This window comes from Lissotriton helveticus, chromosome 12, assembly GCF_964261635.1.
Source record: "Lissotriton helveticus chromosome 12, aLisHel1.1, whole genome shotgun sequence".
NCBI classification, from domain to species: domain Eukaryota; kingdom Metazoa; phylum Chordata; class Amphibia; order Caudata; family Salamandridae; genus Lissotriton; species Lissotriton helveticus.
The window spans coordinates 645,728,601-645,745,603 of record NC_136073.1 but is presented as its reverse complement, the minus strand read 5'-3'; the positions used below and the strand labels follow the sequence as shown (position 1 = coordinate 645,745,603).

At 43.5% G+C, this 17,003-nt stretch overlaps 1 protein-coding gene across 1 annotated transcript in view; it reads right to left on the bottom strand.

Annotated features, from left to right (window-relative positions):
* LDHD (lactate dehydrogenase D) overlaps positions 1–17,003 on the bottom strand; it is a 480,635-nt gene that overhangs the window by 76,516 nt on the left and 387,116 nt on the right. Inside the window, exon 10 of the mRNA XM_078670717.1 lies at positions 6,906–7,017. Coding sequence (XP_078526843.1) covers positions 6,906–7,017 — 112 coding nt within the window. The remainder of the gene's footprint in view (positions 1–6,905; positions 7,018–17,003) is intronic.

Below are 17,003 nucleotides of genomic sequence, written 5' to 3'. Positions count from 1 at the left end.
ATCGCCCTAAGCGACAACTTCCTTCTTAGTATAAATCTAACCTGCACCGATGAACTAAAAAATCCTAAGTGTAATTCAGTATTCTCGGTTAAAAACATAGCTGTGAATAAAAAAAATGGTTATTCCTTACAATGGGGGACGGTTGATCCATTGGAGTTTACTCGGAAAATTGTGGCAAATTGTTTAAACTCCTTTTTAACCTGCCTGGATGAAAAAAGCACCCATGTTGAAATCTTAGAATCTTATTCCCAGATTGCAAACAAAATAAAAGAGGCCCTGTGGATTGTGAACAGGAAAGATCAGACATGCAGTCATGGATGGTTCGAATTGTGGTGCACTAAAGCTTATATAAGATAAAAACAAGCCTTACACAAACCAGATAGATGTATCAATGAGATCAGGCAGTGCAGAAAGGAATACACTCAGGCTCAGAAGTCAAGTAAAAAGGAACTAAAAGATGAAACATGGGTGGTGCTGCACGAAGCTTCACAAAAGAGGGACAGTGCAGCTTTCTGGTGAGCGGTCAATGCTCCATTCCTTAAAGCCGAGGATACAGCCACGGTAGAAATTGCTACTGGAGAAAACCTGTGGGTGGATTTTTTCTCCAAAGTATATAAATCTGGAAAAGTGGACAGTACATCTAAAAATACAACTATAACACGAGGAATTACAGCCACAGCCGGTGAGCACATTAATCTCTCTTTTTCCCTGGACGAAGTAACACATGCAATAACTGAGAGTAAGGGAGTTAAGGCACCCGGCCTGACGGTGTCCCGGTAGACCTTTTTAAATCTAATGTGCTTTTATGGGGTCCACTTTTAACGCATGTTTTAGCGGCCTGGTGTTCTACTGAATTCATTGAGTCGTGGTCAGAATCCATTCTGGAACCCATTTTTAAAAAAGGTGACCGGCAGGATCCAGCATGCTACCGTCCAATATCCTTGCTGGATTCACTGGTAAAAATGGCGGAGAAAACCAGGTGCTCTCAGACCTACAATTTGGGTTTCGCCAGGGCTTGGGAACGCTTGAACAGGGACTGAACCTTAACATCCTGAGAGGGAAGTACACGCGGTCAAAAGAAGGAAGGTTATATCTCGTCTTTGTAGACCCATCGGCAGCTTTTGACTGCGTGGTACACGATAAATTATGAGAGATTTTAACTACTATGGGGTGGAGACATCATTAATTTCATTTTTAAGACAACTGTACTGCAATGCCAAAGCAAGGATCCTTTATGGACTTAAAGGAGAATGCACTGCACCGTTCAAGGTCGAGAGGTGGGTTAGGCAGGGATGCGTCCTGGCACCGTTTTTATTCACTCTTTACACCAATGGTCTTCAACAAGCACTGGCAGAGAGGTGTCAGAACCTGCCACAAATAAATAGATGCCCTATACCCGCCATCTTGTATGCAGACGACGCAGTACGGATGGCCCTTACTCCATTGGCACTCCAAAGGGTACTTACTAGATACACCGAGTACATGGAGAAGCTTGGCCTGCACGCTAATATCTTCAAAACTATTATAATGAAGTGCGGCCAAAATAGCTCCAGGTGCAGGGAGATTTTTATTGGCAATAGAAAGGTTGAACCTACCACAACATTCCTTTATTTAGGTATTTTATTTAACAGCAAGGGGACATGGTATCAGGCTGTAAAAACAGGAGTTTGCTCTTTATGAAAGCTACAGAGGCCCAGGCTAACTTTGCAAAGAAGCTGGGAAGAAAACCTCCAGACGAAGTCCTGGAAATTTATACGGCAAAGTGCACCAGCATAGCAATGTGCGGGGTGGGTGTATGGGGCTACCGCGATACCAAACCTAACCAACAAGTGGAAAATGCTTTTTTAAAATACCTCCTGGCGGTTCCAGACAGCACTTCTATTTATGTATGCCACTCAGAATTAGGTTTGCCTTATATCTCAGATACAACTAAGATCCAACCGGTCCTGTTGTGGCACAGGATTTGGACCTCCACTACAACGTCCATTAACCAAGATGTTTTAAAAGACAGCCTCACGCTAGACCGGGCTCTGGAGATCCCCTGGCTGAACTATATGAACATTTTAATGAAAGATCTGGGTCACCCAGAATATTTAAACAATCCTGATATTTTGCACAAGGTAAAAAGAAAATTTCTTTAAAAATCCTGCATGACACTCATGGAGGCAAATCGATTTGCAAATGAGGCAGTCAAATCATCGGTACAATACAATCAACTTATACTCACTACATATGGTACACAGCCGTACCTAAATTCTGCATTAAGTGGGTATGACTGATTTGTTTTAACCCGTTTTAGATTTGGATTTTTCCACCGTGCAGTAAGCTTTCCTGAACCAAATGACTGGTCTCCAACACTAATTGGCATGATTTTATGAAAATGCATGAGATGTCAAAAAGATTTTGAAAAACGCAGTGGGTACTAATCAATATATTTTTTAGTAATTCATTTTTAATGTATTGGGTATTATTTTAACTACATACTCTTGATATTTTAACAGTTTTTGCTTTTACGATTTTCTGTACAAAAAATCGAATAAAGCTGTATTGAATTGAGTTATATCACACAAAACGAGTGTGTCTTGAGTAATCCAATGTCTTGGCCCAACTCTGATTCATTTACTATAGCAAAATGAAAACTATATTTGAGTACTGTAAGCACCATTCTGAGCTCGTCTGTATGCCTTCATAAACGCTAACTGAGATATAGAAGAATTAAATTACCCCCAACACACCAAAGTATGTGCTGCACAGACTCTTCTGAACCGAGTTGGTAGTTATGAAGCTCTTCCAACACCGTTTGCGTGGTCTAAAGTGGCCTCTCGATTGAGTAGGTAGCTATGCCTTATGTTGGTGAACAATTGGGTACTAAGCCTGAAATGTGAAAGCAGGCCAGACATGCAGGGTGAGGCTTCAAGTACCCTGGTATGGGAAATGCTGAGAGTGTCAGAAATAGACATTCTAGGAGAATGTCATTGACACAGCACGGCCGAAATCTCGACATGGCAACCAAAGTATCAATGACCAGTTAACCATCAGGGTAAGTATGTATAGCCTAGGGTAGATATACTTTTATTGACTCCAGCTCTACTCACGTTGACAATGTAAAGGTAGTTGATATTATAGATGGTATCTTGTCGCAGATCGGTATTTTGACCTTAATACTGTAACCCCCTTCCATCCTCTAGGCCGTCACAGGCACCTTGAAGTGGCTGAAGAACCATTGTTAGCGACATCCCTATTAAAGTTATTTAAGTAATCGAAACTACTATTCCCCACTCCTAAAGAGATGTGCAATTTGCTGCCTGTTGCAAACTGATGCACAGAGCTACAACCACCACGTGAGACAGCATACATTTTGCCAGGACATCCGAGGAGTGACCTCTGACGGATTTAGTGACCTGTAGGGTGACCAACTGGCATGGGTGCAAATTCAGGACAGTAAGTGTAAAAATTCAGGACAAAGGGTCCAAATTCAGGACAAAAATTCAGGACATAAGGTCAACATTCAGGACAAAACTTCAGGACGAAAGGTATGTTTTATAGACACATCAGAGGAAGTTGCGTGATAGTATAAAAGTAAGTAAATAGACAACCACTTAAGTACAAGTCAAAATAAGTTTATATTAGGTTGAGACAATCGTGCACTTCACGTTTTTTGGTATGCTTGAGCAACTGTGCAGGTTTTTTGTGGTTTTTCATATGATAATCTATTTATGTGGTTACTGCACTGGGTGGTCCAGTCTGATATTTTGTTTACAACTTGTGGCCCTTAGCAGGGATGTTTAGTGGGAGAAGTTGTCAGGAATATCTGCTCAGATAGACTTTGTTACTAGCATCTCATATCTCAGTGCCATTGTGAGATGTAAAGCGGCACGCATTGGCGAACTAAACAGAGGATTGCTGTGATGAACCCACTACAGGAAACGCATTATGGGTGTTTCAGCAAGTGGAACTTAAAAATATGGACTCTGACTTTGCTTATGGGGGCTTCGCAGAGAGTTGCACTAGCAGACAGAAGTCACAAATGTGCTTTTACCTGCAGCTTTCTTAAAGAAGGCACTGTAGATACACTATTACATCCTTTATTTTTGACGCCTTGCCTTATGCTACAAACATGATATACATCTCAAGCACATCTCATGGCACTATGAAGCTCTCCCTTAACCTTACACCTAAAACAAAACATGCAAAGATTTACAATTATTAGTGTAAAATTCAAGTAGCAGTTGTGTGACACTCAAAATGTCATATGCATGATGTATAGATTCCACACATAAGCACACAGCAGAAACAGAATAGTAACACATAGGCAAGGGAGTAGCCAGAAAATGTAAATGTCTCCCACTTTGAACTAAAGCTCTTATGGCACCAAGAAAGCAAAATAAGTCATCACAACCATCCCCAGAAGAGCTCTCTTGTCCAAGGGTCTAGCCATGCATCCTTCCCTCAAATTCCTGATATCCACCATTTCAAATTTACATTCTGTCATCAATTAATTCTTTCATTCCTCATTCAGTTTTTCACCATTCATTCTGTCCTTCCATCTGTGTGCCCATCCATATCGAAACCTTTTCAACCAGTTTCAAACCTATCCATCATCTATCCTTCCATCCATCAATTCACTCATCCATCCCTCTATCCACCCTTTCACTCATCCATACATCATCCATCCACCCTTTCACCCAATCTATCATTTCACTCATCCATCCACTCTTCCATCCACCCACTCACTCATTCATCCAACCATTTACCCTTTCACCCATCCAGCCACCCTTTCACTTACTCATCAATCCACCCAGTCACTCATCTGTCCACCCATTCAACTTTTCACTCATCCATCCATCCTTTCTTCCAGCTCTCCACCCTCCCTTTCACTCATGTATGCATTCTTTCACTCATCCATCTTTACTTTCTTCTTTTCACTCATCCAGACACCCATTCGCCCACCCATTCTGCCATTCGCCCACCCATTCTGCCAATCATTTTTCCATGCTTTCACTCATCCATCCATCTATCTATCCTCCCTTTCTCTCTCCATTCCCCTTTCACTTAGCCGATCATCCTTCCATCCTCCCTTCACCCATCCACCCACTCATCCATTTACTCATCCACTCATAAATCAATCCATTGATTCTATCACTCATTCATCCTTTCATTCATCCATCCACCCTTTCACTCATCTATCCATCCTTTTGTCCATCTAACCTCCCTTTCACTGGTTCATCCATCCACTCGTCCACCCATCCATCCATTCACCCATCCATCCATTTACCCTTTTCGCACATCCGGCCATCCTTTGACTTACTCATCCAACCACCCAGACACTCATCCGTCCACCCATTCAACTTTTCACTCATCCATCCATCCTTTTTTCCAGCTCTCTACCCTCCCTTTCACTCATGATTAAACCCAGATCTTTTGACTGGGTGTGAGTGTTTGATTGATTCAGATGCTCCGTCCATCACCACCCCCTTTTGTATCGTAAATGTGTGCAGCCAGGGGAAGTTAACAAAAAAATCAAGTTCCACACAAAAGCGAATGAACACAGTAATTCGGCTACGGCAACTGATAAGATCCCCCCAATTAAGATATATTAAATACAGGAAATTTGAAAAGCACCGTGCAATCGCTGTGCAGGCAAAACCTAAAAAGAGAGCCATGTAGTATGGACAATTGGAGTGGAATAGAACATTTAATTTTGTCCAAATAATACTTGGAATAGGAAGCTTACACACAATGGGCCAAATGTGCGAAGCATTTTACTGGTTGCAAACGGCCTACTTGGACTGTATGCAACCGGTAAAATGCATTTTGTCATGTACAAAGGCAGAATGCAACTCAGTAACTTGTTATTGAATCGCATTTTGCTTTTGCGGTTCGGTATTAAGAAGGGGTGTGTTTAGGGCGTCCCTCCCTAATACCAAATAGCACTTTAATGTTTTGAAACCGGAATACAGTTGCAAAACATTCATAATTTACCAACTCCGTAGATGAGGCGGTAACCCATTCGCAAACGAGAAGGGGTCCCACGGACCACTGCCTACTCTTAAAAAACTGGAAAGAAAACTTTTCATTTTTATTTTTGTAATGCAGCCCGTTCACCTTTAAGGAAAATGGGCTGCATTACAAAAAAAAATACTGCTTTATTTAAAAAGCAGTCACATACATGGTCTTCTGCCGCCTTCAGCATTCCAGCATCCGTGTGATTATAGCCATTCCCAATGGGTCGCAAATTGCGACCTGCCTCATAAATTTTGATGAGGCAGATCCATTTGTGACCCATTGGGAATTGCAAACAGTGTCTGCCACATTGTTGTACATAGCTGTTTGAGATTCTCTCATTTCGAATCGCAAAAATTTGCAATTAGAAAATCGCAAACTGACTTCTTGGTACATCTGGCCCTATGTGCCTTATTTAGAGTTTGGCGGATGGGGTACTCCGTCACAAACTTGGCAGAAGTCCGTCCACTGTATTACAAGATCATTTTAGGCTATGGCATTTGTAATAAGATGTTTTGAAATAGCCCGTCTGCCAAACTCCAAACCTGGCCCTAAATCTCCACTCTGCTGCTGCAGGAGCCGTTTGGAACTGAGACCAGCCCCTGTATTCTTACTGAAGATCATTACTCAATCCTCTGCTTTTACAGGCAAAACTCTTTTCGCATTGTTTTTTTTTTTCTTTTTTAAAAAAAAACATTTTTATTTTCATTTTAAGATAATTCAACAATACAATCATGTCATTTTCATCACAAGTTTCTCGGTCTCCCAATTCCCGCCCTCCCCTCCATACATCTCTATCTAGTTCCATGTCAGTGTAAACCAGAGTCCAAAGTGCAATAGTCCTTCATAATCGCCCGTTGATGTCTCCCTAGACTCTTTTCGCATTGTTAAGCTGTTCTTACCTGGCTAGACGGTCTGTGAATAATTTCACCCTTTGAACTTCATCTGGGTCATCAGGGTTCAGCACCATGATACAGTGGAAATTTCCGTCTCCAACATGGCCAGCTATAGGACCTATGGGGAGAAAGTTACAAATAAAAATCAACAAGAAAATATAGACAAGCATTCCTTTACTTAGTAATATGTACATAAAACATCCTCAAGGCTCAATAAAAATGTAATCAGCAATAATTACTGAACCCACAACAAAATAAATAACAACACACACGTTATCAATGATGGATGTAATAATGATGTGCCTTGTAAAATTTCAACTCTCGTGTAAACACTATTTGCTAGGGTGTTGTAATTAAGAGTATATCAGAAAAACAGGCATCAGCCGGAATTTTCATCCAATAAGTTGTGGCAGGTCAAACATGGCTACATTTGCTGAATGAAAAAGGCACAGTAAGTAATGGAACATGACGATTTTGGTGCAGTAGGCACATGCTATGCCCGATTTAAGGGACTAAACCTGTATTTCATCCGATAAATTTCAAACCCCAGGGTATCGTTATTTATTAGATGTGGTAACTAATGAAGCAATTACAAAGAATTTGCAACTGAGGATCTAGTATGGGTTGTCTCATAATAAAGAACCAAGGCTTCTCCAGGAACCAAGCATTATGACCACTCTAAAAACGTAGAAAAAAGTTCCAGTCACTGATGAAACACTAACAAACTAAGGTCCTGTTTCGATACCGGTCGGTCAGACCACCGCCCACTATTGCAGCAGTCAGGAGACCGGCCGACAAGTAGGCAGCGCACTGACATCCGCATTTCGATGTGACCACCATGCTGACGGCCAAAAAGTTCTCTGTAACAGCTGCTTCTGCTGCAACCAAGGAAAAGGGCCACAGCACAAGCTGCTGTGATACGGAGCATCTCCTGCACGTCCATGGACCATGTGTAATGCACCATGTCGTGCATGGCACACAATGCATGGAGGTGAGTGGGGGAACTACATGTGCTCCCAGGGCCACTTTGCAGTGGCCCACGACGGATGGGGACCCCATTATTCTTTTCCGACAGTCTTTATATGGTGGTGTTCCTGCAATGAACAGGCTGCGGGAAAGGGATATCCAAGTCCCGGTGGTGGTGCCTGGCTCGGCACAGCCATAATTCATGGCCACGACTCCGACAGCTGTCCTGTCGGGATCTAAGACCCTGACGATGGCGGCTGTCTGTACTCCGGCCGCTGAGGTCCGACCGCCAGCATTGAAATGCAGCGGTCGGACCGAAGAGTTGTCAGCCGTCGGACCACCACTGATGGCCTGTCGGTTGCAGTCCGACTGCTATCATAATGAGGCCCTTAGAACTGAGCAAGGTAAGCTATACGCATCTCTAAACTGAACCAAGCTATTTCTAAGTACCAATGATGCTCAAATTACTGAACTTTCTTTATTTATAAGCACTGTTCTATCTCAAAGTACTGTGCCACCTCTATGGACTGAAGCCACTTATGCAATAATTAAACTATAACACTAACTTGTAAAATATTGTTCCTTTCAAATAATTTTTGCAGAATCCATCATTTTTAAATGTTAAATGTTAAATGTCGTATACTTGTAAAGCGCACAGCTGCCCCAGCAAAGGGGCGTCCCGGCGCTGTATACCGCTGGGGAACCCGTCCTGGCTTTCCCTGTGGGATGGTCCCTACTGGGAATCCCCAAGGTGGAGCCAGGCATCCCCAGCGTTGATGGGGTCATTGTGGAGATTAGGCAAGCTAATGCCCAGAGTTGCCAAGTGGGACCCCAGGTTAGAGTAGGCACCGAGGCGAGAATTGTCGAGTCTGCTGACCCTGGTCCACGACCCTGCCGCGTTGGTAATTGAACCCTGGTCCCAAGCCGACTTCTGCTCCCGGGTCTGCAGCCTCTAACCAGTGAGCCACACCACTCCACTATGGAGGGTTTTCCATCATTACTTCAGGTAAATTTCATAACATGTATTCTTAATATTATATATCTGTGTGTGTGTGTGTATATATCTTATATATTTACATATATATATTTAAATGTAAGCGTTAGCATATTTATTTTTAACACATATATTTACTGAAGAAAGTTAAATTGACGTTATAGTTAGCAAATGAAATAATATCTTCAAGTCGTCAGTCATCTTTATTCGGTTTATAAAACACTTAAACCATAAAAGAACATACAATAAAATATAATTACTTACATTATTAAAAAATATATAAAATCCATAAAATCTACATAGCTGCAGCCAAAAATTGTCAAAATGTATGTACTATAATTCAGAATGTATACATTCCAAATGAGTTAGGGACTTTCTTATAAGCACATCCTATTGGACAAAAGTTACATTGCATTACAGACCATTACATCGCCTAGATTAACCAAATATGTCAGTTCTATATGTAGTACAATTCATGTTTAAAAGTAGAGATGTTAAACACTTCCTTCTTGGAAGACTGTATTTATTTATTTATTTTGATAGTTTTTTAAGGCGTGAACTTGAGTTTTGCAAGTATCAGAGCGCTTTACAAATTTACAGAGAGCAACACATTGATAATAATAAAATCATATATGAAGAAGAAAAATACAGGATTTAGTTGGCACCCAGAGAAGGGAGGGCAGCTTGGACCTCCAGGGAAATTTGAACCCACCTCGTGTGATGCTGGAGCCTTCGGACTCTGCAGGAGCTCAGGATCAGCAGACCAGTCAGTTGCATTACGGTGCCAGCGACTGCAGGGGAGTGACTCTCTCACACCAAGGGAAATGTCTTCGGTTGTCCTTGATGCTCCACAGGTCCTGCACGGAACCTGTATGGTGCACGGGCACAGATGATGCTTCAGACTTAGAGGGAGACAAAGTCGGGCCCAAACAAAGTCCAGCGAAGTCCAGAATGTCCAGATGGTCGAAGTTCAGTGGTTTGTTATCAGAATCTTGTCCATGTCGAATCTAGGGTCCTACACCCAGGTAAGCCCTTTTGTACCCACGGGGCAGGGTTGGACAGATTCAGGTGACCCTCCCAGGGGAGGGTCGGGACAGTTGGGAGGTTACTCCAATGTCCTTTGTCTAGTTTCGCCCCAGAGCAGGAGCCAACGACTCCCAGAACTGGTTTGAACTGGACTATGCACAGGGACACCAAATGTGTCCATCATGCAAACTTTCGGTCACTGGCAAGCGCACCCACCCAGGCCTAATACACTAAATCCTGTCTGCGAAGTGGTCATACCTCCCTGTGACAGGATGCCTATTTTCTGCCTACCCCTGCTTGAGCTTGGCTCAACAGCAGGAAGACAGAATTGTGTCTCTGGTCGGCACACCTTTTTGGCTGCCCGGGACTAGAAGGCTGGTACAGGAAACACCAGGGACCTACCAAAGTTCACTTCTGAGGGGTGGAATCATATTTACAAAACACAAATGAACCATTTCCTAGAACCATTCCAGCTGTACAGCCAAAAACCTGGACTGTATGAATCCAATAAATCAAATGTTCCCATGCTTCTCTGTGTACTCCTTATTTTTACCATTTTAATCCTCTTTTCACGTTTGCTTAATCAATTTATTTTACTCATGGGTCTCTCATGCTGTGACTGATGACTCAAACACAAATGGAGCGTGCGTTTCCACAAATCACGATTTTATTGGCATCACCCAATGCATTTCGGGAATAAACATTCCCTTCGTCAGGGGTATTTACAAAGCAAAGAGAGTATTCAAACACCACCAACAGTGTCCTGTATTTTTACTAACTTCATTAAAAAGTTGCATTTCAAACCTACATTGTAATCCATGCTTTCTTCAAGTTTACAACCTTATAGCAGTTATTAATAGACATTACTATTTTATATGTGCATTAACCCCAACTCTACAACCCCATTTCTGCTTTACCCACTCTGTTCACCCCCTCCTAAACTTAGGTTGAAACAACTAACCTAAAACCCTTCATAACGTAACCTTTTCTCAAGTTGTTACCCTCCATTATACTAATCAGCCCTACTATCTCCACACTCTTCCCTCCACTCACCGTGACTTGCGTACAAAATTTCTTTTAAAAGAACGGCATCCCAAGCTGACACTTCCAATCCATTTGTCTCTCAATTGCTGCCATACTGCTCCATATTAACAGTGTGCCGAAGCACATTGCTCTATTTAAACAAGAACTTAATTTCATGCTGAGAGGAAATGCAGTGCAAAGTAGTACTTTTTAAGGAGACATATGGTAAGATGATTTAAATTAAAAGGACACCCTGAGACGGTGGTGAAAATGCAAGAAAGCAGTATGTCAAATAAAGGGAAGTATGATTTACCCTAACTATTGTCAGAGGATATATGCAAAACAATATGTCTGGTTATAGATTACAGTTTAAATGCAAACCAAATTTTTGATAGGGTGAATAGACAGTGAAACAGTTTGATGACAGGAAATGTGTTTTAAAGCATTTTTGGAAACAGACCTCAAATAACTCATAAAAGATTGTGTTATTTGACTAATGATACAGGGCATATCCATTTAAAGAGCAACAAAGACACAGAATGGTTGACCAATGTTGAAGGTTTTTTTCTGCAAGAGGTGCATAGTTTTACACCAACAGTGCAGACGAAAAAAAGAATACAAAGTGCCACACAAAAATCGCAAAATGCTGATCGAATCATTGTGAGGTAAAAATCACAAGAGATTAAGCAGGAGGTAACAGCTTCTCGCACAGCATCCACATAGTCCCGAAGAATTTAGCAAGAAGTATGGCAAGTGATAGATAACAATCGGATCTCAGTATGTGGAGTGCTACTAAGTGGCTACGCTAGCATAATCGCCTGGAGATGGGAGATAGCCAACACATGCTGGGTTTGCATAGGCAGGGCAAAAAATGTAAGTCATTGTAAACTGAAATATGTTGGAAGCACGATAACTCCAAAAGATGAGAACTTGAAACACAAAGGAGCCATAAGCAACAAGGCTTTCACATTTCCTGTGGCAAGACATTTCTTTCAAAAATATGAAAGTAATGGAGAACTTATACTATGTAAACGATACTGTTGAATTAAACAGAGGCGGCAGCAGAACAGGGAAACTGTTTCATTTAGAGTAAAAATATATGATTTCACTGAAGATAAAACACCCTTTAGGCTTAAAGATTGATGAGGAATTGAATGAGCATATGGAAAACTGATGAACAGAGTTGTCTTACAATGAAACTGAAGAGTTGCTGGGGGACATAGACTTGACCAACCTGCAAGCCGTGAGAGCAACGGCTCCTTACCTTACCGCAAACGCCGTGAGGGTAACATGCCACAAGTCGAGTCGAAACGTCGACAAACACTTCCCCTGTACCTGGACCTACTACGCCCCTAATGTTCACGTGCCTCAGATGACTACAATCTGTGATTGTACCAACGATACCAACGAATGTAAATAAACAATGTAAAATATACAACTTGGCCAGGACACCCAGATTGATACGATCGATCAATCCTTCCTTGAATCTATCTACTCACTTTCTCTTCTAAGACTTCACGTTGGGATTAGTCCCCCACTCACTCATACTTCTGAGCACCGTTTTCTCTGCACGTTCCCCTCGGAGTAACCGTTGATTCTCATGATGAGATGTCAGAAATTTGGAATGAATATAAATATGATGACTAACTGTTAACCAAAGCTAAGGCTCTGCACATCCATCTTTTTTCCTTGTTTTTCGCCAATATTACATTCACTGTATGTATAGAAGTGGTTAACATTGCAAATACTATATTACTGGGATAAGGTTACCCCAAAGGAGCATCAGCTCTACTCATTTTTTGCTCCAGAACTAGAAAATGTATTTGGTATACTTTTAACCGTGCAAAAAATAGGTTTTTGGACCACTGTTTTTCTTTACTGAACGTTACCCAGGTCCACAGACTTAACTGGGTCACCCCATACCTGTAATGGCTGATCTGGAGGCCAAGCACATTCATGGTTCGGGACCTGAGGTGGGTAGCAGTCAGGCCCTGTGCCCACAGGGCCGTTATAGGCAACACCCCCCCCCCCCACTGTCAGCGCATGCATGATGACATAAATAAATACACAACACAACATTCGTTTGGGGAAATATTGCTGCAGGTTTAATCCATACAAAAGTATGCTAAATGGTAGGTTATCTTAAGGGCGATCCAAGGGCAGGCAGCTGTAAACAACCTATGCTGCCGTGCCCACATGATGAGCCAAGCAATGTGGAGAACCCAATTAGTGCTACACCTTATGGGGTGATCCTCTTTCCGGATCACGTGACACATTGGTCCCTTATTACTCACGCCCTTTCAGGGCAGAGCGTAGCAAGGCAAGCCCCCAGTTGTTCAGGCCCACAACCGCCTGAATGACTAACAGGGCACCAACGTAATTCTTCCAGGAACATCCCATGAGGCCCCAGGGATTTGGCTCTGACACCCCTATTGTGCTCCTGCAGAGGTACCCTTCTGTACCCATCTGCTTCCAGATCGCTCTGTAACTCCGCCACAGTTCTGGAGGCAGCCCAAGTCGCCTAAGTAGCCCCCCAATACAGCTGATTTCTCACTGCAACCTGCTATTTCCCGGGCCTCCTTCGTTTCGAGCAGGAACAGCTCCATTCCCATCTGTGAGAAGTGCACCCCCAACTTTCCACAATCACCTTTGGTGATCGTCTGGATTAGCCCATGCCTGATGAAGCAAAGCCCCATGGCTCTGCGAACTTGCGCATGGCGCTGTTCATCCTTCTCCGGGAATAGTGGACTGCATCACATAACCTGTAGGAATGTGATGGCCACCCAGGAGGGAGTTCTACTCTTAGCCATAGCTATGTTACCCTTCAAGCTAATGTAGGTTCCAACCTGTGGTTGCTAAACCTCTAGCACTTGTGTGCCTAACACCTGTTTCCCTAATTTATGGAACAGTAGCACCCTTGTTTAGGTGACCGCTTCCACAACCAGCCTGTCTACAATGGCTATGAGGGCGGGGAATTTTATGCATAACTGAAGCACCCCGTAACCTGCTCATGGAGCAGCATTCACATACTTTGTTGCAGTTGACCGGACATTTGCACAGGCATTTTCGATTGCTCAATCATGGCGACCAAGAATGCTCGTATTGCGCACTTTAGTGCAGCCACAGCACCCTGGGTAGAGTGCCAACTTCCTCTGTCTACCAGACTTGCTTAACTAACGTTCGATCAGTTGTCCCTTGGAGCTCAAACCAGCTATAGACCTAGTTCACTTTGTTATCCCTGGAATGATTGCCCTCCCTTAAATCAAAATTGCAAAAAACACAGTTGATGGACAGAATGTAGAACAATGTCATACATTCACCCCAGTACAAGGATCTGGGCCTAAATCCATTGTTTTTTTGCACTCAACACCACCCTGGGTTAGACACTGGCTATATGCAAATCAGCTCTGACCCTGTGCCTCATGGGAACAGTCCAGTCCGAACTACCAAGCCATGTCTTTCCCAGACCGGAATCAAGCATCCAAGGACAGGTTTCTGGCTATCAGCCTTCATCAGCCTGGATAGCTTGACTCCAGTGGTGTGGAGAGCCTGGGACTCACGTCTGAGCATCCTCAGCCCACTCGGGGTGAAATTGCAAAAAACACAGTTGATGGACAGAATGTAGAACAATGTCATACATTCACCCCAGTACAAGGATCTGGGCCTAAATCCATCGTTTTTTTGCACTCCACACCACCCTGGGTTAGACACTGGCTATATGCAAATCAGCTCTGACCCTGTGCCTCATGGGAACAGTCCAGTCCGAACTACCAAGCCATGTCTTTCCCAGACCGGAATCAAGCATCCAAGGACCGGTTTCTGGCTATCAGCCTTCATCAGCCTGGATAGCTTGACTCCAGTGGTGTGGAGAGCCTGGGACTCACGTCTGAGCATCCCCAGCCCACTCGGGGTGAAATTGCAAAAAACACAGTTGATGGACAGAATGTAGAACAATGTCATACATTCACCCCAGTACAAGGATCTGGGCCTAAATCCATCGTTTTTTTGCACTCCACACCACCCTGGGTTAGACACTGGCTATATGCAAATCAGCTCTGACCCTGTGCCTCATGGGAACAGTCCAGTCCGAACTACCAAGCCATGTCTTTCCCAGACCGGAATCAAGCATCCAAGGACCGGTTTCTGGCTATCAGCCTTCATCAGCCTGGATAGCTTGACTCCAGTGGCTTGGTAGTTCGGACTGGACTGTTCCCATGAGGCACAGGGTCAGAGCTGATTTGCATATAGCCAGTGTCTAACCCAGGGTGGTGTGGAGTGCAAAAAAACGATGGATTTAGGCCCAGATCCTTGTACTGGGGTGAATGTATGACATTGTTCTACATTCTGTCCATCAGCTGTGTTTTTTGCAATTTTCACCCCGAGTGGGCTGGGTATGCTCAGACGTGAGTCCCAGGCTCTCCACACCACTGGAGTCAAGCTATCCAGGCTGATGAAGGCTGATAGCCAGAAACCGGTCCTTGGATGCTTGATTCCGTTCTGGGGAAGACATGGCTTGGTAGTTCGGACTGGACTGTTCCCATGAGGCACAGGGTCAGAGCTGATTTGCATATAGCCAGTGTCTAACCCAGGGTGGTGTGGAGTGCAAAAAAACGATGGATTTAGGCCCAGATCCTTGTACTGGGGTGAATGTATGACATTGTTCTACATTCTGTCCATCAACTGTGTTTTTTGCAATTTTCTCCCTTAAATCAAAGCAGCATTCGGCTTACCTTTTGTTCACCATAAGATTTAGGGTGGGACATACAAAACCCGCATGGCCAGGGAGTTGTGCGTATATTAACAATGATACTGTTAGAATCTAATATTCCCAGTTGCAAGTACTGCCTCCGACCCCTTTTGCGGGCAGCTGGGACCACACTGCCTCACTGCACATTACCTTCTACCTCATGCAACTCCATTATGCTCTTGTTTGTCCCCCCTGAAAAGCACCTGACATGCTACTATCTGATGAACTAGGAGTAAGTGACAATAAGAAAGTGTGTCCTCTTGTACTTGCCATGAATCCCTTATTTGTTACAAAAAATTACATCTGTTCGGTGGGAAAGGGAGGTCTAACCTTAACCACGGCTATATTACCCTTCAGGCTAATGTAGTCTCCAACCTTCTGCAACCTGTAGTTGCCGTCCTTCTGGCACGGTATGTGCCTGACCGCCTGTGGCCTCAATCTATGGGATAGCAGCCCACTTGTTAGGTGACTGCTCCCACAACCCGCATGTCTACTTTGGCTATCAAGCCGAGAAGTTTTATGCTTAACTGAAGCAACCCGTAACCTGCCCATGGAGCAGAGTGCACATATATTGTTGCGGTTGACCTGACATTTGCACAGTCCTTTTTGATTGCTAAATCATGGCGCACAGGAATGTTCATAACTAGAACTATGTGACACTGAGCAAGTGTGTCCTCATGCACTTGCAATGTATCCCTTATTCCTTATGGGAATTTCGCCTGCTCAGATTCCTCCGTGGTGAAACCCCCTAGGATTTCCAGGTTTGTGATTCTGTCTGATTTAATCCAGTGTGCACTGTCTGAAACATAGTGCCTAAGATTCAGGATTGACTAAGCCCTTGTTTAACCCCATACTAGATTATCCCCAAATTTGGGGGTCCACACTGCCCACCCTGTGCAGCCCCAGCAGTGCAAAATTACCTGCTCCATTAAATTTTTATTTTCTTGAATACTGGACGTCCCAAATGTTCTTTTTACATAGTAGCCTTTTGTGCTTGACACCTTGTTTCCCCAATTATTGGGACAGCAGCACACTATGTTGGCTGACAGCGTCCCCACCCAGCCCGACTAATATAGCTATCCGTGCAGCGCATTTGAGCTCAACTGAAGCAACATGTCACCTACCCTCGGTTCTGGAGTGCACTTACTTCGCCCCGTTGACCAGACAATTGCACATACCTCTTTGATTGCTAAATCCTGGTGAACACATTAATGGTGTCAAATCTGGTTTGAAAGAATATATGTATTGTGCCCACTATTGGAGACACCTCACCCTTTCGCAGAGTGACAACTTACGCAGCTCACCAGGCTTGCTTAACTGCCGTCCCATCACAGATGCACAGTACCTG